The following is a 23,034-nucleotide window of genomic DNA, read 5'->3' on the forward strand; positions in this document are numbered from 1 at the left end:
TTTCGCCTCCCTCTCATTCCCTCAGCCTGACCTCCGCCCCGCGTCGCCCCGCTTCCCCCGCGAGCCGTCTGGCGCGCGCAGGACCAAGTGCGCCTGCGTGGCTCCGCCTTCTCACCCTCTCTCTCCCTTCGCTCCCCCCATTTTCTCCCCCCTCCGGTCCTTTCTCCTTCTCTCGCTTTCTCCCCACGCCTCCCCCCCTCCCCCCCCCGTCTTTGCTGTCTGCTTTCGGCCTATAAAAGGAGCGGCCGGCCGGGGTTTCCTTCCTCAGTCCGCAGTAGAGCCGAGCGGCTGGAGCTCCCTCAGGAGAGAGCCGCGGTTGCTGACGACGACGACGACGACTAACTCCACTCTGGTCTTTGGGCCTTGGCTGACTAGCCCGCCCCGCCGCGCCTCAGCGAGCTGCTGCTGCAGCATCCCTCACGGGAGCTCGACCCGGCCGCCGCCCGGCGTCGCTTGGACTCCCTCGGGTCCGCCGTACGGGCCCTTCTCGTCCTCGCAGCAGCCCCCCCCCCCCCCCGACGACGCCATGAGCTCCGGGACGCCGTACATCGGGAGCAAGATCAGCCTCATCTCCAAGGCGCAGATACGCTACGAGGGCATCCTCTACACCATCGACACAGACAACTCCACCGTCGCGCTGGCCAAGGGTACGGCCGGGGGGGGGGGGTACGAGAGAGAAAAGGCGTGCATGAGGGGATCCTAGTCAGGCCATCTTTTTTCTTTTCTCCCCCCCCCTCTCTTTCGCTGCCCAAAAACACACACAAGGGGGGTGGCTGTGTGGGTGGGAGAGCCCGGCGGCCGACTCCTGCCTGCTCCGCTTTTTCTTGTGGGGAGGTGGGGAGAAAGAAGTGCCAGCATCTCAGATTCCTTCCTTTCTCCTTCTCTCTCCCTCTCTCTCGCCTTGGGGAAGAAACAGGCGGCGAGGGGCGTGAGTGCGATTTGATGGGGGGTGGGGTGGGGGGTATTGTGCGCGTTTTTGGTGGGGGAGGGAAGAGAGCAGCTGGGCTTTTAAAGGGGGCGTGTGTAACTAAATGGCCCTATTTATTTCTGCTGCAAATGTGTGTGTAAAACAAACAAACAAACAAAAAAACCCTGCCAAAAATACAGTTTTCCGTAGATGGAGCTGCTGCTTCTCTTTAAAATGAGGTAGCGGGGCCTGGTGGTAAGCTGGGCAGGGAGGGGGCATCGAGGGAGGGATCAAAGGTTCGGCCTTCCCTTTCCCTTCCCTTCCCGTCGGGAGTCTGCAAAGGGATTGCTTTTAGCTCTGCTCCTTCTTGAGACCCTGTGGTGTGAAGGCGGAAAGAATGTAGACTGGCCGCTTATATTTTCTCTCTTTAAATTATAAATCAGAAATTACAGACGGATGTCTTAGGCAGGGGAAAGAGGGTGGGGTCGTGGTTCAGTAGGCATTGTAGCTTTGTACATGGAAAGAAAATGTGTGTTTCCCAAGCTAGAGAAAGAATTTCCTTACTTCGTTATAGTATGAGGGTAAGAAATCTATCTGGGCAACGAGCTTCCTCTGTCTGTTTTTTTTAAATTGCCTTTGTTGTTGTTGTTCAGTCGTGTCCGACTCTTCGTGACCCCATGGACCATAGCACGCCAGGCCTTCCTGTCCTGCACTCTCTCCCGAATTGCCTTTGTGGGTAGCTGCTAAGATGTTGCAGAGATGCTGCAGCTTCTTACAACCCACCTTCTGTCCCCTTGCAGTTGTGAGAATGGGTTAGTTCGCAATCCCACTTCTGTTCTCTCTTCTCCTTCTCCCCACTGGCTGCTGGCTTTAGAGGGGAAAGATATAGCTGTAGCGGGACCCCTGTGTTGCACCCTCAGTGAACAACTCTCTGGCTCTTGCCTATCTCCAGCCTTACATGTGCACTGAATTTCTGTAATTGTTTGCTTCATGGAAAACAGCTGTGGGGTGGAAAATTTTCCAGTGCTGTGTTTATGTGGAAAGTTTCCACTTCTAAAAATGCATTGTTTCATAAGATTAACAAGTGATGAAATGAATGGGTGTAATACCACATATATTGGGCAGTTCAAAGTTGTAATAAAGGTGACTATCTCTATGAAGCGGTGAGTATAGAAATACATACAACCTACATGCATACATGGTCTAGTTACTTGTAAGTGTGGGTGTGTGTGAGACATTTTAAACCAAAAGTACATATAATCCAAACATGCTAGATCTGATTCTTTAGGGCATTGGGAAATCAAGATCAAGCATTTTCTGGAAAAGCCATATCACTGACAGGAGGGGGCACCTTCTGCAACCATTTGTATTCTGTATGTGTTCAGAGCTTCATGGTGGGCTTTATTCTGGGAAAAGGTCTCAGGCTAAGGGTGAGCCTAGGACGTGGTGGTCTTGCAGCTTCGTCTCATCCAGTTTCTCACTTTGCCAGCTCTTCAATTTTTCTCCGTCCTGGCATGTTTTGGTCAGTGAATGGCTGAGTGTAGAAATAGAATGCCCAGGCATCTTGCACCTGACCCGGTAAAGTACTAAAAAGGGTAAAGGTGTATCCTTTTTACCCTCACTGTTTTGAGAGACAGGAGAAAGGCTCTCTAGGGCCATTACTTCGATCACTGTGAAAGTGACCTGAATTCCTGCAGCCAGTGTGTGACTTCAGTTCCTACTTTGCTATCTCTTCTTTAAAGCTCCATGCTCCATTCTTCTTAACTTTCCCAGCTTTTGGAGGCTTTAGATGGAAAAACTATATTGTAGGTTGTTGTAGGTGCTCTGTACACTCGGTGGCATTGACTGTTAGCTGCTGGGTCATGCTTCAAGAGTTGCACCAGCACTGCTCCCTTTCTTTTTGGCATTGTATTTCTATGCTAAAGGGACAGACAGGCATATTGTTTGTACTTGACTGGATTCAATATTACTGGGTGGGGCTAAAAGTGGAGCCTGTGTTCTTAGAGGTTGAGGACTACTGCTTTCACAGCAAGGCCTCTAAAAAGCTTCCTTCTCATCAAGGGGTTACCCTGGCTCCTTGTTACTTCTGTTTTACATGGAGGTTTCACTCCTGTTTTTTTCTTTACCTCACCCCACATTCTGTAAAGGAGATGGACTTGTCGGTTCCTTGCATACAATTGTTTTCGCTTGTGGAATCAATGGGGTCAGTGCTGCACTGTCCACAAATTTCACAATAAATCATAACCTCTATGCCAGAAAAATGTAATGCAGCATGCAGATATGGGCAGCTTAGCACTGGTTAGGCCTCATCTAGAGTACTGCGTCCAGTTCTGGGCACCGCACTTTAAGAAGGATGCATACAAGCCGGAGGAGGGCAACAGATGATCAGGGGACTGGAAACAAAGCCCCATGAAGAGAGACTGAAAGAACTGGTCATGTTTAGCCTTGAGAAAAGAAGACTGAGGGGAGATATGATAGCGCTCTTCAAGTACTTGAAAGGTTGTCACAGAGAGGGAGGCCAGGATCTCTTCTCAATCATCCCAGAGTGCAGGACATGGAATAATGGGCTCAAGTTATAGGAAGCCAGATTCCGGCTCAACATCAGGAAAAACTTCCTGACTGTGAGAGCAATAGGACAATGGAACCAATTCCCTAGGAAGGTAGTGGGCTCTCCCACACTGGAGGCATTCAAGATGAGGCTGGACAGCCATCTGTCAGGGATGCTCTGACTTGGATTCCTGCACTGAGCAGCAGGTTGGACTCGATGGTCTTATAGATCCCTTCCAACCCTACTGTTCTATGATTGGCTATGCTGGCTAGGGCTGATGGGAGTTGTAAGCCAAAACATCTGGAGGGCCACAAGTTGTCCATCCCTAAGCTAAGCTTGTGTACGGTGGGGGACTGCCTTTACCCTGACTTTGGGGAGGGGTTTAGGTGTTACCTGACTAAAAACTGGCCAGGTCTTGACTGAGGAAAGAAAGAACAAAGCATATCTTGTAGGCTTGTGTTCAGCTATGGCTTGGCCTTTTTGTGAGTCAGCTCTTGATACCTTTTCCCTCCACTCCCCTTCCCGTGCGTGTCTTGTCATTTTAATTTGTAAGCCTGAGCTCAGGGCGTGTCTCTTTTCTATTGACATGAGCTGCTTTGGAAGACAATAATTGTCTGAAAAGTGGGATAAAAAAGCAGTAAATAAACATATGGCTATGGTGACAGAGCTGGTAGCTTGGCAAATCCTACCTGGGAAGCACTGGAATGGTTAGGGTTTATAGCTAGCTACCTAGCTGGGGGTGGTGAACTGTAGAGGTGCTCTGTTCTAGTTCATTTTTTCCACCAACTTCTTGGAGTAATATAGCCTCCTAATTAAAAAAAGATGATAGTCCAGATGTTCGGTCTTACCATTTCTGTATAAAGTTAAGAAAATGTTAAAATCCTCTATGCTGCCTTAAAAAATAATTCTAAGAAGCCTAGCTGCCAAACAACAGGGGAGTGGGGAGGGAGAAATAAACTTTTTGGTGTACCATGTCTGGTATCTAATCTTGCTCTGCCTGATCCAGAATGGAGATGGTGATTGTAGCAGGTCATCCATTAGTCTCTTGTATAGCTTTGTATCCTTTCTGCCTTCGTTACCTTATGGGCAGTTGGAAAACAGCCCCAACCCCTTTATCTTGTATGTCTCCTTCAAAGATCCTCTATCCTGTCATTTTGCACTGATATTGTCTATTGGCAGCTCTCTATATAAAATATGATTGCGGATTGATTCTGGCTTTCTTTTTCGATTTGATATGCACTGAAATATGAGCTGCTGTCTTCCTCTATTTAGCTAGAATTTCAGAATCAAACTCTCTCTCTCTCTCTCTCTCTCTCTCACACACACACACACACACACACACCCCTTTCTATTAAAATGGTAGACTCTGATGTTCATCTTGCTGAGCCAGTATTTAACTCAATTAGAGTCCTAATCTCTCAAATCCAGATAACAAAAGATCCATGTTTCTAAAACAATAAATCTTCATTTGCGTGTCTGTATAGATGCTACACAAGAGCAAGGCATTGTAGACATGAATTTGAGGTTTGGAATATATAGCTTGCCTCAGCTTTCCTTTAAATAAGTTTCTAGTCATCATGGTTGTAGATAAACCTTAGAGCATAATTGGTGCCTGTAGCCACAAGTCAGCAGTTCATCTCTTACAGGGAGATATTTTGAATGGAGCACAGAATGAAGGGCCACCAATTTGGCTCTACCTCAGTGTTCTTCTGTACAAGCAGAGAGATTGGAAAAAGGCTCTTTAACCTTTTCCTTCATAGCATGAACAGCTGTAGAGGTTTTGGCTTAAGGAGAAGGCTTTTTCTGCTCTTCTCCATAAGCCTGGGCAAATAGGAATGAGCAACTGATGTGATTAAGGGGAGAACTTTGCCAAAGCCTCTGTTGCAGTTCACACTGCACTGTGACAGAGGAAGTTTAGAGCCCTTTCCCTATTTGTCTGTTCTAGGGAAAAGGAGGGTGAAGTGTTTAATAGAGGAGGAGCAGAGTAGTTTTAGGCTGTCCCTTCCTGGGCCATTGATTGCCTATCCTTAATCTGTACAAAGCTCCTTACAAGGCAGGAGGTGTTTTCTAGGTGAGGGACCATAGTTTAACAGTAGAATGCTTGCTTTGTATGTGGACAGTTCCAGGTTCATTCCCTGGCATCTCCAGTTATAAGATCAGGTAGCAGCTGATGAAGTTCTCTGTCTCAGATTCTGGAGAGCCACTGCCTGAGTAGATAGTACTGGGCTAGATTGGCAAATAGTCTGACCTGGTATCAGGCAACCTCCTAGAAGAGTTCTTGCCTGTGTGACTTCTGTACTGCAGTTTAGACAGACACACTCAAACTCTTTATTATGAAGACAGGTTGCTTTTGCAGCACCAGGAGGACATGAGATTACCCCTTGCTCTAGATCAGCGTTCATCCAACTTAGTGCCCTCCAGATAGTTTTCGCTACAGCTCCCATCAGCTAAAGCAAGCATGGTCAGTGGTCAGGAATGATGGGGTTTGTAGTCCAAAGCATCTGGAAAGTGCCAAGTTGGGGAAGGTTGCTCTAGATGTTCTTCAGCAGTGTTGGGCTAGTGCCGACCCCTCTTGTTTTTAATAAGACCGCCTCCACGATAAATGATTTCGAAATGACACCAAGAAATCTTAGCTGACCTTGGTTGCCATCACCCTGCCCCCTTCCAGAGGGAGGGGACATTACACCAAGCTTGTGAGCCCCTGTTCTCCACAGCTGAGGAGAGGGATGGGGAGTTTATCACTAAGCCTTAGACACTGAAAAGCAGCAAGATATCTTAATGGCTTTCCAAGTATCTGAGGTTCAGTGCACTGTCTGGGAGAACCTTTCTGCTTCTGAAGTCAGCATGGAATCAGGGAGAGCCCTTGCAATTTTCCAGATATGGAAAAAGAGTGGGGACCATGATCCCATGGTCTCATAAAAGCAAAGGATGTACTTGCCAGTGGTGAGCTGACAAGTGCATTTTTGCATCATTGTCATTAACTTATTACCTTTAATAGACTTAACCACAGACCTACACAAATACAGGTTTTCCTGACCTATATGTTTTTGCTAGCAGAGTAATTTCATACCCAAAACATGTTTTCATGAATGACTAAAACACTTTTAGTCCAGTTTTTATAATTAAAACAATTCTCATGTGACACTTCTATGGATCACCTTTATTACTTAGTTTATCTTGCTGCTTCTCCAAGAATCGCAGAATGGTGCAGATGACTGTTCCTCTGTTTTATGTTCAAACTGCCCTGTGAGATAGATTAGATTGAGAAAAACTGGCCTTAGGTCACTCAGTGAGCTTCATGGTTGAGAGGATTCAAACCCAGGTCTCACCTGTCCAGCACTCCATCCACTAGCTTTCCTCCACCAAAAGGAAGGTGTGTCCCCCCACCTTTTTCTTGCATGTCCTTAGGGAGTTTGAACAAAAGGAATATCTTCCCTCTGATAGCATCTGTTGCAGAGTTCATGCTCCAGCTGCTATTATAGCTCATAAAGCACAAACTACCCTATTCTCTGATCAACAGCAGCCAAGCCGACCACGCTTATGTCAGCTCAGAGGTGCTGATTTCCACTGAGTAGGATGTTCTAAGCTCCACCTGTCCTCTGCAACTAAGGGTAGAGAAACCAAGATCCCACTAGCCCTATTACAAGAGGTTGCTGGGACTACTAGTTTCCCACTGTCTGTGCTTATGCTCAGAAGGAAGGAGGTTCTTCAGTATTTATCAGAAGACCTGTGCAGAGTTTTGGAGGGTGCAGAGGCAGGAGCATTGTGAACTTGACAGCTGTAATCCCTTTTGCAGCGTCGTATTTTGGCAAATGGGGAGGTCTGTCAGTAGCTACAGTGAAAACAAAGCAACAAAACTGTCTGGAGAATGACTTCCTGCTGAGTTTCTTCAGTTCAGCCCAACATAAATGTAATTGATATCCTGTAAAGTGAACATTGTTCTATTAAAATATACTTATTTCTGTGTGTAAAAATTATTTGGTTGGTGTCCAAATGCTTTCTGTGTCACTTCTCCCCCCCCCCCCCCCCAAGAGCTTGTCGCAATGCTCTGGGTTGAGAATTGCTGTTTTAGACTGGTTGATTCTGTTCTTTCTATTGACTGGTTGGGAAACTCTTGAAATTTTTCTTTGCTTACTTTAACATTTGTTATGACCTCTGGCCATTTACTGGGCTTGCTAATTTGACTAGTCCTTACTGGCTCTAGTTGGCCCTTGCTGCTGGAGTGGGTAAGTTTGATTCAAGGAAGAACGAGGAGGTGGTTGCCCTGCAGCGCTTGGCTCGCTTTTCCTGTTTCTTCTAAGTCTCCCCTGTCTCTTAACTGAATTCCATTTAACTTTATGTTCTGATCTCACTGCTGTCTGCAAGTCTGTTGGGGAATACAAATCCTCTGATAGTCCTAAATGGTACCTCTGTTATTTATCTGAGAAGTGTGGCCAAAACTTGGGGCTCTACAACTGCTGGCCCACACTGAGTTGTACAAAGCCTCAGTAATGTTGCTGCCCCTATTGCTAGAAATTATGTTCTTGAATATTTATTTAATGAATTTATATACCACCCTTCAGTAAGTATTTCCAGGGAGTTCAGATTAAAAAGAGGACATATAATGAAACAATCAATAGAGCAGACTAAAAACAGCACTATGAAATATTAAGCTTTAAAGGCCTGGGAAAAATAAAAGGTCTTTGCCTGGTACTGAAGAGACATTAACATAAGTGCCGGGTGAGCTTCCCTGGGGAGAAAATTCCTTAATGTACCACCCAAACAAAGAATAGATGTCACCTAGCCATCACAACGCCAAAGAGTGTTCAAACTACCGCACAATTGCACTCATTTCACATGCCAGCAAGGTGATGCTCAAAATCCTACAAGCTAGGCTTCAGCAGTATGTGAACTGAGAACTACCGGAAGTACAAGCTGGGTTCCGAAGAGGCAGAGGAACTAGAGATCAAATCGCCAACATTCGCTGCATCATGGAGAAAGCAAGAGAATTCCAGAAAAACATTTATTTCTGCTTCATTGACTACGCTAAAGCCTTTGATTGTGTGGATCACAACAAACTGTGGCAAATTCTTAAAGTGATGGGAGTACCAGACCACCTTACCTGTCTCCTGAGAAACCTGTATGAGGGACAAGAAGCAACAGTAAGAACCAGACATGGAACAACCGATTGGTTCAAAATTGGGAAAGGAGTACGACAAGGCTGCATATTGTCACCCTGCTTATTTAACTTATATGCAGAGTACATCATGAGAAACGCCGGGTTGGATGAATCACAGGTCGGAATTAAGATTGCCGGGAGAATTATTAACAACCTCAGATACGCAGACGATACCACCCTAATGGCAGAAAGCGAAGAGGATCTAAAGAGCCTCTTGTTGAGGGTGAAAGAGGAGAGTGCAAAAGCTGGTTCGAAACTCAACATTAAAAAAACGATCATGTTATCTGGCCCCATCACTTCCTGGCATATAGAAGGGGAAGAAATGGAAGCAGTGACAGATTTTACTTTCTTGGGCTCCAAGATCACCACAGACGGTGACTGTAGCCATGAAATTAAAAGACGCTTGCTCCTTGGGAGGAAAGCTATGGCAAACCTAGACAGCATAGTAAGAAGCAGAGACATCACCTTGCCGACAAAGGTCCGTCTAATCAAAGCTATGGTTTTCCCAGTAGTAATGTATGGCTGTGAGAGCTGGACTATAAGGAAGGCTGAGCGCCGAAGAATTGATGCTTTCGAACTGTGGTGCTGGAGAAGACTCTTACGAGTCCCCTGGACCGCAAGGAGGTCAAATCAGTCAATCCTAAAGGAAATCAACCCTGAGTGCTCATTGGAAGGACAGATACTGAAGCTGAAGCTCAAATATTTTGTCCACCTAATGTGAAGAGAAAACTCTTTGGAAAAGACCCTGATGCTGGGAAAGACTGAAGGCAAAAGGAGAAGGGGATGACAGAGGATGAGATGGCTAGATAGCATCACTGATGCAATGAATATGAACTTGAGCACACTCCGGGAGAGAGCGCAGGACAGGAAGGCCTGGCGTGCTATGGTCCATGGGGTCATGAAGAGTCGGACACGACTGAACAACAACAACAAGCCATCACCTGGGGTGTTAAGGGAAGGACAGTTGGAAGAGAAATTGTGGTATATATCCCAGTGGCACACTTTCATTACTCTTATCTTTCCCTTTTCTGTAATAGAAATCACAGTTTAGATATTGCCGATTGGTGCATTTACAGGTTTCTTGGACCCATTTCCAGAGCAAGGGTGCAATGTGATGTGAGGGAGGGAGAAGCAAGGGAGAGACCCCAACATCAGGGAGTGCAAACAACTGCCTCTATTGCATTTATTGAGGGGAAGTGGGCTTGGCCCAACTGGGATGCAGCAGGCAGGGTAGGCAGAAGTCCCAGCTTCCTTCAAAATACCAACTTGCATTTTGAGAATTGAGAAAGTAAGTAAAATAGATCTGGAGGCCATTTGCAGTAAGGCAATAAAAATAGCCTCTTGAGTTCAGATACTAACATTTAGCTTTTCTTCAAATGGTAAAAGTGCGCTCCTTTGGAACTGAAGATCGTCCAACAGACCGTCCTGCACCTCCAAGGGAAGAGGTCTATGAATATATCATCTTCCGAGGGAGTGACATCAAAGATATTACTGTATGTGAGCCTCCAAAAGCACAGCATAATCTGCCCCAGGATCCTGCTATTGTCCAAGTAAGAGATTCCACCTGAAATTCCAGTGTTGGTTTCATCCATTAATGTAAGCTTCAATCACCTTGTTTGTCTCTGGGAATTTCTAGCAAAATGAAAATTACTTTCGGTAGTGATAAAAATTCACCTGGGCTTAGCTGATTAGTTCTAACCCAGGAAGAACAAAGGTTGACTTCATTATTACTTGGTTATTCAAAATTAAACAGTACTTATTGTTTATCTGTACTTAGAGTCAGGGGTTTATAAGTCTAGTTGTCAGCAACAACTGCCCATCCGACAAATACCACTGTCTCACACATCTAGCACCAAGATCCCACTGGGCTTTTAAAAAAGGTGGTGAGGCAATGTCACATGGGAAAAATCAACACAAGAGAGAGAAACCACCCTCATGGGGAGGAGTTGGTGGAGGCAGCAAATGTTGGCTGACTATTAAACCAAGCCAAAAATCTGTGATCCATGGTTAGAATAGTTCAGTTTTCATGTCTAGTTGTACAGAGATAATCCTCAGTGCACAGCTGGGTGAGTCTTTTTTGTCCCCAGGTTAAATAGAATTAACTGCTAACTGCAAAGTCTTGCTTCTTGTCTCATTACATATATGTATGTACATATATTTAAATTTTTAGGCTGCCTTTAAGGGTAGAACTCATTATTACATTATTCATTCTTATACCAGTTTCTTATGCACACTGGACCCAAAGAATGCATCTCCAAATATTCTTCTTCTGTTGCCCAGCTGTTTGTGATAGCCTCTCAACCTGTTGTCATCACAGACCTAAGGCTGGTGGGCCAGATATCCAGATTTATCCACCAATGGGCCTGTGCATATGGAAAAAGATGGGTGCAAACATCAGAATGGTTATTTCATAGGGCCTGTTCACACGTAACAGTGACAAATCATGGGTTAATTAATTAACCCACGAGCTGCTTTCAGTTTGAATATGCAACCTCCAATTGGCGTAATTGTAGATTGCTTTGCTGTGGGTTAAACAATGCAAAGTTAATCTAAGAACTAATTTTAGGGTAACTATAGGTTGTTTAACCCATGAACAACCTGCAGTATCTCGGTTCGTGTGTCACAAAGTAACCTATGATCAGGCTGATCAAAAGTTGTATATTCAAAGCAGCAGTGGCACCCACATAGCATGCAACCTGGCAAGCTGTGGGTTAATTAACCGACTATTTGTCGCTGTTATGTGAGAACCAGGCCATGGACTTTAGTTCAGCTGTTCCTTGTATTAAGAACACTTCCCTCTTTTTCTGGAGAAAATGTAATAGTTAACTAGTCAAAATACTGATTTTTCTCAACATAAGTGTCAAACAGCAAACTAAAAACTGCTTTTGTTTGCTTGGCATCCTTCGCACTGTAGTTGTTAACCTTCAGTGATCTGTACTGCATTGCAGTTGAAAGGCTAAACATTCTGTATTAGTTAAAAGTATTCTTTGAACATGCTTTTACTTCTCTATTGATTTTGCAACTTTTTACTTTTAAAAGCATAACAGTATAATACTCTTCTTCGCAGTCTTCCCTGAGCTCTGCTTCAGCATCCTCCTTTCAGCAACATGTGCCTTACAGTCCCTTCAGAGGTATGCCACCCTACAGCCAGCTTGCCGCCAGCTCTTTAATTGGCCAGCAGTATGCTGCTTCCCTTGGTTTAGGTGAGTAACAAAGGCCTGGATCTCATTGAAGTGGTAAATCTGTGTCTGGGCTGTACCACTTCAGACTGCAAATGTGGGTCACAGGGAATGCTGTTTTAGTTTTCTGTGTGGAGGGAACTTTTTGGATTGGGAAGAGGAGGCCTTGTCTTCTCCTTGACAGGCTATGGATATGTTTTTCTTCCCTTTTGGAAGCATTCCATCATGTGAGCCCCTACCTGTGGACATAGACATAGGTTTACCATATGCAGTGGAAAAGAGGCCACAGATACATAGAACTTAGTACATTCCTCAGGTGTTAAAGTCTTCGCTTCACAGCAGCCAATGTCTTAACAGAATTAAGCTTAATCTTTTTGTTTTAGCTTCTGATATAAACAAGCTTTATGAACTGAAGCTTGTATGAGTCATCTACCTTTAGACAGGCTATTCAAGATGTGGTGCAAAGGATGGGGCTTGGATCAAAGCTGAAAGCTTGATGCTAATCCCAGCTAAGGCATAAACCCTTTGCAATTTCTATCTCTCAGCCTTGGTTTGTCAGCTGTAAAATCAGAGTAGTGGTGTGATCTGATTAAGTGTATGAGGAAAATTGTGTAGAAATCTTTTCATATATTAAGACTGCTCAAGAATTTTCCTGTCCTTGAATGAAAAACACAAGCTGGTAACTAACATCAGTTGAAAAATGGGGAGGGGAATCTCGGACAATGTATTTGTGCATTTTGTGCTTCTATTTTAGGTATTCATTAGTGTCTTAAACTATTAAAATGTATTGGCATAAACTTGATGCCTAATGCCAAATGATCTTCTTGTAGTGATTGACTTGACCAAGATCTATCTTTTTCCTGGTCAAATTCTTCCCACCCTCAAAACTATAAAAACACACAGATCTTGAGCCACCTGTCTTTCCCAAGTCACCTGGATGTCTCTACTGCCTTGTGTCTTATTGGTATCCCTCTTTGCTTTGTCTTCTTCCCTCCTGTCTTTCTAGAGAAACTGGTAAGCCCTCCAGCATCTGCAGCTGCTTCCAGTCCTAGTACTTCTTCATCTCCTCAGCCAGTTTCAGAGCCTGACTTGTCATCAGAGCCACATCTGCTGTCTTCTAAGGGTAACAGCAGCTTGAGGATTCCAAGTATTTGGAAGAACTGCATGGTGTTTGCAAAACCACTTTGTCTTTTAACACCCCCCCCCTTCCTGCTCCAGAAGAGAGTAATATTTGCAAGGATTACTGCAGTAGCCTGTTTCTGAAAACTTTGGTGCATTTGCTTCTGCTCCAGCTATTGGATTGGTAGATGAACAGGAGATTGAGTTCTGGACAGTGGTCTTAAAATATTGAGGCAAAACTAGCTAAAGGGAAGGAAGATGTAGTACAGGAGAAATTCAAAGAAATGTGGGAACTAGAAGGCATGGAGATTGGGCCCTCCGCCTTGTAGCTGGAGCTTCCAAAAGACTGCCTGCACAGCTATAAGTAGAAAAACGAATACAAATTTAAGCTTAAAGAACCAAATCTGTAATACTAGAATAGTGACAGCAGATAGGACATGCATGAAACCGAGCCATTGTATACAGGAATATGTTGTGGATGTCTGGCTGGCCTTAGAACAGAGCCAGTCTGTATTTTTGTGTTCTCATAAAATGCATGACCCAGATAAATCCAGTACATCCTGTGTGCATTCACAGTCAGCACTCTAGTTTAGATGCATGCTGCTTCTGAGTGGTTATCCTGTTTGGAATCCTGCTGCAAATATTTGGGGCCAAGGTTCCACAGTAGCAGATAAAAGTGCATGCTGGGATAGGAAGGATGAGTAGAAATCTCTTAATGCGGTATTGAAAAGTTTTATAGTAGCATTTGGTTCTGAGGGCTGTAATGCAGTGTGGCTACTATTCTATTTCTCTTAAGCTTGTCTGAATGCAGTCGTGCATTGTCTCTGTTCAGCTTAAGAAAACTGTTAATGCTTGCTAGACAGGTTGCATTTCCTTTGCATGTCCATGTGAATAGCTGGTTTTCCAGAGCAGAGGTCTAAGCAAAAGTTTCTTTCAAGGCTGCAAAGCTAACCAAAATCACCCTTATAAATTAAGGACCGGGAAAGCTTTATAGGTAGTTTGAGACTAACATAAGAAGGCTTCTGAACATCTTTCACTATACTGGGGAGGAGGGCAGTAGGTTTTAACAGGTTGGCTGTAATATGTTTCCACATGGAAGAGGTAAATTGTAGTTAGCCCAAGCAGATTCTTTCCTCTGGTGTTACTTAAACTAGGTTTTAAAGGCCCGTGACATAAAATATACTACGTTTTATCCATTAGCTTTTTTGCCAAGAAGTAACTAATCTCTGTGCAACCCCACAGTGCAGCTGTAGCAAATCAGTTCTTGGTTCAGATCTGTATTCTCGGTAATCAGTCAACTTTGCAGTGAGACATAGTGAACTTCATGAAGAAGTGCTTGGATTGCATCTTACTGTGGTAATATGCAGTAGACATGATCTACTCTGTACAGTTGCTTACAGTTTGAACTAGCCCTCAAATGCCATTGCAGTGCAATTTTCTAAAAATATGAACTAGACTTATGGGACACAGTACCAGAGTATTTTCCTTCTGGAAGGCAAAAGGGAGAAAATCTTATGTCATACATTGGAATGACAGGGCTATACATGCAACAAAACAAATTCTGCACCCAAACTATTATGGAAGTCAGTATGCTTTCATTATTTGCCTAATCCTTCTTCTAGAATGAACACTTTCAAAAGAACATTGCATTTTTGGCAAGTACTTCCATCTCCACTACCTTTCTATTAGATTTTTCTGCTGTTACCAGAATTAGGTGATCAGAAGGAAAAATGGGCACAGAGATTAGGACCTGCCTGTTTAAGCAACACAGAGCTGTGCAGTTGTACTGGAGCCTTGCCCATGAGCTACTGGAAGTCCTGCTTAGTTCCCTTCCTCCACACATGTCCCCATGAAGATTCCAGGCTTGCATGTATCAGTCAACTGGTTTTCAAATTATATCATGTTGTTGGACACTGGAAACTAATTGCTCAGATAGGAAGCTACTAGAAATTGAAATGATCTCCTGAAGTATACAAATGTGAGTTAGGATTGTCTGTTCTGTGCTAGGAAAAGCTAAATTATGCACCCAAACCAAATAATGAAACTTGTGGATTTGCTGCTTTTTGCCTTTGCTGGAGCAAGACTGTCTAATGACTAATCTAGCATGTTCTAAGAATAGTATTGTGGCACAAGACGGATGGATAAGTGAAGGCTTTTAGGTAATGGGACACTACTTGGCAGCTCTGAGCACAGGTGTAATGGCTTAACATGAATTCTTGGTCGTTAATTCCCTATGTCAAAATGTGTAGCATGGCTTGGGAGTCAGGGATCAAAATCCACCAGATCTTCAACTAAATTTCGTAACAACTATGATAAAAGGCACATCTGTGTGTAATTTAGACCAGCTTAACCCTCATGGCTTGTCCCACATAATCCTGGGAACTGTTCTTCGATGAGAATCCATAGGGCCCTTAGCCCCTGTACAAAACTACTTCCCAAAGTTATGGGAGGATGTGGCTGAAGTCAAACCGGAGTGCCAATGTGGATACACATAATGGTGGCCTATGCTAATGTTCTTTAAGGATGTACTTTAGCAAACATAAGTGTAAAATTGTGTGTAAGTGAATTTGTTCAGACTGATATTGCATCAACTAAGATCCGTTAATAGTGTATTGAAAATGTCAGAAGACCACTGTTTTCATTCGGTGGACTACAGTAAAACCAGATTTGCTTCTCTCAAGTATGTCTCAAATGAAAAGAAAATGCTTTCGAGATTAAGCCCCCTTCCAGAAATTTTCGCTCCAAACTCTTGGGGCAGGATGGGGGAGTCCAAGGTCGGTGAACCCTAATCTAGTTTGGGTTGAGAACCAGCAGAATGATTACTGACAGTTCCTTGGTTTCCCCTCAGGTGCTGCTTTTCCATCTGTTCATTCAGTACGCAAAAGTCCTATGGTGGAACAAGCTGTTCAAACGGGTCCCGTTGACAACAACTTGAATCCCAAAAAGGCTCCTCCAATCAAACCCACTCCAGTGATCCAGCGCAACACACGTCAGATTCAGCAAAGTAACAAGACAAGTGGTATTGAAATCTTTCCCTTCAGAACTGATTTTATATAGGCATATTCCTGAAGTTGACTTGAGTTAACATCTGCTGTTATCTTTCAGCATGTTGATTATAGTGAGTGAACAGACTTTCCTATTTTGCCTTAGATACAGTTGAGCCAGCACCTGTACAAACGCAAGGGCAGGTGAATGATGAGAATAGAAGGCCCCAAAGGAGGAGATCAGGTATGTTACCTGACTATAAATTCTCCAAACTAATTGAACTACCTTACTGTGCGTTACTTCCATAGTGTAAGATTGGACAGAAGAATGTGGATTAATGGTTAGCTACTCCTGATTAAGTTGAGGACTAGAACAAAATGATATCTGATAACTTCATGCATTTAGAAACAAAAGCATATGGATAACAGAAAGCATATCTGTGTGATCTACAAGGCCCTGAAGTCTGTTTGTCAATATGACTTAAGTGACACAAATCCTAGGAAGGTATGATGGTCCATTAGAAAAAAATCTAAATCCAGGTTGAAATGACTTAAGTTAAATTAGTATGCTTGAGCTACTTTCAATAGGTTTCGAAAGAATAGAAATTTGATAGAGTAGCCAAAGCAATTATGACTTAGGATGCAATCCTATGCATGTTTAGACAAAAGTCATACAAGTCCCAGCATTCCCCAGCCAGCTGTAGGATTTTTTCCCCCTGTCTAAACATGTGTAGGATTGCACCCTTAGAGTTATAAAGATTTCTAGTGAAAGACATGGGACAGCTACAGGTCATGTTGTAATATAGACGATCAAAAGAAAAAACATATTGAGGATTATGACTTTAGCTGAAGGGAAGGGGGGGGCCTCTATCATCAAACTGCAGAGGTTCATGCATATATAATTTCAAATACAGGGTTATGTGGTGCAACACACCGTTACTAAATCCACAGGCATTAATGTACAAAGTTCCAGAGCAGCAAGCTTGCTGAATTACTTTTGCAGCATCCATCATGGAATTCAAATGATGGTGTGAGAGGTATAGCATCACTACATTGCCATAAACAAGGAACTTGTGAGTTCAGTCTTGGCTTGTCCATAGTCAAATAAACTCAGTTTAGAAGATTCAACTCTTCTTCCTTTCAGGAAATAGGAGAACTAGGAATCGTTCCAGAGGGCAAAATCGGCCCACTGCTGTAAAAGAGAATACAATAAAGTTTGAAGGTGACTTTGATTTTGAAAGCGCAAATGCACAGTTCAACAGAGAGGAGCTGGATAAAGAATTCAAAAAGAAACTTAACTTTAAAGGTTTGTAGCTTTGCTGTCATGCTTTCTTTTTGATCTGGATGCCACTCCACCCTTCTGAAATAGATGAAAGGAAGCATCTAGTTGAGAACTAAAAACAATGTGGCTTGTTGCGGGGTGGGTTGTAGGTATTAAAAAGACAAAAAGATTTTTCCTCTTCCTTCAGATGATAAGGTTGAGACAGGAGAAGAAAAGGGGGAGCCTGCTGTGGCTGCCGAGAACTGTGATGGCAATGCAGATGAAGACCTCCTAGGACCCAACTGCTATTATGACAAAACAAAGTCCTTCTTTGACAACATCTCATCAGAACTGAAGTCCAGGTAACTCAGATCTGGGATCCTGGCTTTAGCTCTTCCTTTTAATTTCATTGGCTTTCAGAACATAGTCACGTGAATCCCCAGTTTGATTCATTCTTAATTTGATTACATTTGGTTTAATCTTATAACACAAAGCTATTTTCTTGTCCAGTACTCATCTTGTGTATTTGTAGTATTCAACAAAAGTTTTCAACAAAATGAATGTTCTGAAGCGTGCCTTCCATGGTGCTTTGCATAGTTGTTTAGATGTAATTGCTTTATCATTGAATTGCCTCTTGTCTCAAGAGCAATTCTTGGCATCCAAAGTGTGGGTCTGGACATGTACTTACCCATGCAGCTAATGAAAATGAGGAATTGTGGTTATTTAGAAATGGTGCACTTTGTACATGTTAAAAACATTCAATTAATATTTTTACCAACTCTATCATATTGATACACAATTTATATCAATAAGGAAGTAGATGAGTCATGTACTTTATACTATAAGTAATTAAGAGGTGGCGTAACCAAGAGAGCTGCAAATCTAGCAGCCTTGAGTATGATTACATAAAAACACAAAGGTGGGAAAAACGGTGTCTAAATACAGATCAGCCTCTGCCATGAACAAACTAGGTGGCGTTAGCCAAACCACTTGGTCTTAGTTACCCAGCTCCAAATGATGATACTGATCTCGCTTCCCAGGTTTCTGTTAAGGATGACAAGATAATGTGTGTGTGAATCGAACACTCTTACGAGTGTTCTGGAGGAGAATAGGATAGTTCGGTTTCCTGGCTCCGAGCTCAGAGACAGGTAACCACACTCCTCATCCCACTCGTAGCCAGCATGGAGAGAACCATGCTGGCTACCTCTCTGCACATGGTATACGGGATGGGAGACGGGGGGAAGGTGGCATTCCCGGGGGAGAGGAGGAGACTAGGGTGGTTACCTTATGCCATTTCCTATGGCTGCCCCAGCCTCCTTTCCTCCCCCTCCAAGGCGCCGCTGCTAGATAGGTGAAATTGCCCATTAGCAGAAATGCAGGGTAGCTGAAGCATGGAGCCACTGCTCTCCTCCTGCCCTTCATTCAATACTTGGCAGCCTCTGAGTTTAGAGGCTGCCAACTATCTGGATAGGATTGTGTCCTAAAGCTATAAGTGCTTAATATCATCTGGCTTGAATGAAATCTAAAGCTTGTTCTCATTCAGTTACGTGTGACACTCTTCATCTTTAGGTTTTCTGATGAATGCTTCAAATGTGCTCCTCTGAGTTTTTCAATATAGAGCAGTCAGGGTGGATAGCTAGGTTAGGTTTTATCTGTGTCCCTTCTTGATTACAAGAGCTTAAGTTTGTTTTTCAGATTCCATTAAGCCTTCATTACAGCTGTATTGGACAGCTGCTGTAGTACTTTAGACCATTTAGGTGAGGGTTCTCAAAGTAGGCCCCTGAAGCCCAGTCAAACTGCTTTACTATCTGTAGTGCTTGTGGCTTAAAAGGCAGGAAGAGGAGCTGTGAGGGATCTGAAGCAGAAGAACTGGGACTACCTTGCCCAAAGCCCTGCTGGGTTTGAACTGGCAGGGCAAAAAGGGACGGCAGACTGATACTTTCCACTTTCTGGTTTTTCTCTTTTACAGTTTCCCTCCTATCGGTTGCAATGGGAGGGAAATTATGTATACCATTTCCAGGGATGGCATACATTTTCTCCAATTCTTGGGGAGTGTCAGTGAAGTGGGAAGGCTATGAATCCTGTGGACCCAAACCTTCTCCCTGTCTGCTCCTGACACACCCATGGAATGCCCCCTTTTGCCTCCACTGATGTCAGAGCTCTGACATTGGAGGCAAGGGCTGCGAAACTTTCCAGGACAGCTAAGAGGGGGCTTATGAGGTCGGAGAAAGAGATCCAACACATCCTACAGGCCTTGTGACACCATCCATGGGACCATAGGATTGCAGCCTTTTTTCTGATCAGAGTTGCGAGTGTTTAGAGGCACTATACCTCTGGGCTGTTGCCTCCATACCTCTGCTTGTAAGCTTCCACAGGCAACTGGCTTAAGTTATGTTTTAATGATATGACATAGTCTGAAGGTTGAATTGTGCATGTTTTCGATCATTAATCTATTGGTTAAATTGTATATTTGGAAAAGGATTTTTTTAAGTTAAAAACTCCATGAGGCACACCAATGTGATTTGTAGCGTTTAATTATTAAAACACTGTTTCCAGCACCTCTTGGGGTCTGCCTCACAATTTTTCTGTACAGCAGGCCCCTTACTTTGTTAATGCAAAAAGTAGTGTTCCTCCTCTTAAAGAGGGGAATAGTGCTGTGGCCTGAGCATTGCTCTTCACTGCAGGGCAGGGATTTGCAAAGTGAACTTGACAAGGAGAACTTGTAGCAGGAAAACTCATTACTCATTCCTTAGTTCAAGGCGTACAACGTGGGCTGAAGAACGGAAGCTCAACACAGAGACATTTGGCGTATCTGGCCGGTTTCTCCGCGGCCGCAGTTTTCGTGGGGGATTCCGTGGCGGAAGGGGGTCTGGAGCTGTGCGGCGAAGTCAGGCTACTCCCAGAGTGGGCACTGGAAGAGTGTGAACATTGCAGGCAAGCTTCAAGAATTACAGTACTTTATGTTCCAAGTCTTTGAGCAACTGTGATGAGTGTACCAAGGAAAGCAAACTGTCTACTCAGAATGAGTTTATCCCCAAACCATCTTTTTTAAGCCCTTGGGGCAGTTCAGACTGTAATTGTGTATGTACGGCAGGTTATATTTTCTCCCATGTGCTCAAATGGTTCCTGTGGGAGAAAGTATGCAAGAACGTGGTTTCTGGCTCATGTTTTGATGGTGAACCAGCTAAGTTGCTGAGGGAGCATGATGTTAAAGCTTCTCCCCAGCATGCTTGTTTATCTCCAAGGAGCACAAGGTGGCATATTTGGAGTTAATCTCTACAGCAGAGGTGGGGAACCTCTTTCAGCTCTTGGGCTGAATTCAGTTTTGGAGAAACTTGTGCGGGGGGGGGGGTGGATTCCAGTGGTGGGTGTGGGCAGAGGAGGTGGACCAACTAAAAACCCCCATCAGTTTATTGTAGTTTAAAGCTCTTACTGCCAGGCATTTCAACACTTTAGAATGATCAGTGGTTGGGGCAAACAGGGTAGGGCCAGGGAAGGGACGTGGCCATCTGGGGGACCTCAGGAGGGTGAGATTGGGTCCCCAGGCCTGAGATTCCCCATCCCTGCTGTAGGGTCTGAATATTAAATATTTCAATGCACCTCTTTTAAATGTCTCAAATGAACTGAGAACCCACCTGAGTAACTAGGGAACTGGCTATCCTACAAATGTAAACCTTGTGTGCCTGTTCTCTCTCCCTGTCAAGGTTCTCAAGCAAATTGCTATGGAGACATGTACATAGGAAGGAGGGAACAATCAAGACTGCTGCACTTAAACTTGGGCAAATGGAGCATTATATTCACAAGCTTAAACTCTGAAGGCACTGTTGCTTGTGTCTCTAAGCAGGATTGGAGTACTGGAGTAACTTGAAAAGGAATGTGCTGAAAAACCACCTCTTCAAGGAGTTTTTATTTTTATTTTATTTTTAAAGTAGTGCAAGGACTTTGTGCTGCTTCTAGGTTCCAAAGTCTGCTGTAGCTGAACACATAGAACACGCGTTCTGTTCCCTGAAGGAGACAATGCAATTCTAAATTCTTCAAAAATGAACCAAAGGTCATTTGAAACCAGCAATCTTCCTTAATCTGCGAATTCAAGATTGTTCTCGTCTCCTTCTATTCTGCCTTCCTGTTCTGTCTTTTCACCCTCACCCCTGGTTCAAGCAGATCATTTTGATGTCTAGAAAGACGTTCTAGTGAAAAACGTTGTGTGCGATGTGGTGATGGGAATTGTTGCTGATCATGTTTCTGTAATTCTGGGTTCACCACTTCAGAAGTATATTTTTTTCTGGGGACCTGTACAGCAGATTCACTTGGAGTGCTGGTCACCCCTCCAAAAGGAACACTATGCATCTAAATTGGCCAATGATAAGTGCCATTCTCCAGCTTCCTAATGATAAGCTACCCTTTTCCAGCACTGTATATGGGGAGGACTAAAGATTATGTGATGCTCTTTTCAGCAGTTCTTAAGGGAGACTGAGGTTTTATTCCCTCTGACAATAAAGGGGAAAGTCTAGGCTTCTGGCTTCAAGTCCTTCTCTTGGGGAAAAAGCAGTGCGTGCATTGTATGCGTGGAACCGACGTAGGACATTGAATCCTCAGAATGGGGAAGGGTAACCCAAATGAAGCTTGGGGAACCAGCATGTTCAGTTCCTCCTCCTAATCCTACCTCCCCAAGCTCTATAAATAGTTCAGTCTTTTTTCTGTTTTTAAAATGGTTGAGGGTGATGAAAGTTGGGTGTGCAGTGATTATAAAATTTTGCATGAAAGTGGGTTAAGCCTTTAGTAATAGGCACGTGTCCCTTTTGTTAGCTATAGGAATGTTTTTGTTGAAAGGCCCCTGTAGTGGATGCCATTTCTCTCCTATTCTCCCCCCCCCCCTTCATGGCAAGCATTTTGGGTTCCTCCCCCTAGGACATGCATCGATTTAAGTTGCTGTAAAAGCATTAGTTTGTTTTGTAGGCCTTCATCACAAAGGATTACCCATCGTGGTGAGGCTGCTTTATGGAGTCATGTAAATTGTAATTATAAATAAACCTGTAAATGTTTAACCCTTCTCAACTTGTTCTGTTGGCTAGCAGTTTTCTGCAAGTAATCTTACTGGATCCAAAGTGAACGGACACAAAGAAAGTGACTGACATTATTGGCAAAACCTACTGAGCATAGGATAATAGTTGATTTTCATGCTTAGCTTCATTCTAACTTAAGGTATAATAGTCAAAGCAATTTAAGAGTTATTTTATCCTGGCCCATTTTAACATGCCAAAAACCTGATAGTGGTTTGATGCTACTGTAGCTAACTCTACCTACCTGTAACATTTTTGAGGAAAGATAAGTTATAACATCTTTAGAATAGATTTCAACATACAAAGACTTGACACTAAAGTTTAGTCATTCTGGAGGAAAAGTTGTGGGAGTGTTCTGTAAGGGCGCAATCCTACCGGGATAGGTGGCCGCCTCCGAAGTTGGAGGCAACTGCCTATCCAATGCAGGGCAGGAGAAGCACCGAGGGGGTCGTCCCCTCTGTGCTTCAACCGCCCTGCATTTGCAGCTAGACAGCCAATTGCAGTTGTGTAGTCACAGGGAGGCGGCTGCTGGATGACACATAGGATGTGTCATACCAGCATTTGCTCCTTTCTGGCCCTGGAACACCCCGTTTTCGCTGCTCTGCGTTCCTCTTGCGAGTGCAGAGCATGGGACCCTTCCGTGCTGTGTGCGAGGAAGCGCAGGATTGGGGGAAGGTCGATTCCCAGAAACCAATATATCCTATGGCCATCTAGCCACTGACTAGCGGCCACAGGATTGCTCCCTAAGCTTCAGTAATGAAGGCAGGGCTATAGGGACCCTGAGTAGCATTCAGAGCCTTGCCCATAGCTACAGCTAT

General features: G+C 44.0%; 1 protein-coding gene across 3 annotated transcripts; it reads left to right on the plus strand.

Annotated features, from left to right (window-relative positions):
* The first annotated feature begins 261 nt into the window (after positions 1-261).
* Positions 262-22,206, plus strand: LSM14B (LSM family member 14B). Of its 3 annotated transcripts, XM_084854320.1 has the most exons (10): positions 262-647; positions 10,000-10,163; positions 11,681-11,816; positions 12,799-12,915; positions 15,760-15,930; positions 16,062-16,139; positions 17,040-17,201; positions 17,365-17,518; positions 19,910-20,090; positions 20,861-22,206. In XM_084854320.1, exons 1-9 carry the CDS (start codon positions 527-529, stop codon positions 20,079-20,081), a joined length of 1,275 nt encoding a protein of 424 aa, XP_084710446.1. In that variant the 5' UTR covers positions 262-526; the 3' UTR covers positions 20,082-20,090; positions 20,861-22,206. The 3 variants fall into 3 exon arrangements, with proteins under 3 accessions (XP_084710446.1, XP_084710447.1, XP_084710449.1); XM_084854321.1 differs by lacking the exon at positions 16,062-16,139; XM_084854323.1 differs by lacking the exon at positions 12,799-12,915.
* Positions 22,207-23,034: the final 828 nt, after the last annotated feature.

This window comes from Heloderma suspectum, chromosome 4, assembly GCF_057233095.1.
Source record: "Heloderma suspectum isolate Gila_16-S chromosome 4, 16-S_ref, whole genome shotgun sequence".
Classification (NCBI taxonomy): domain Eukaryota; kingdom Metazoa; phylum Chordata; class Lepidosauria; order Squamata; family Helodermatidae; genus Heloderma; species Heloderma suspectum.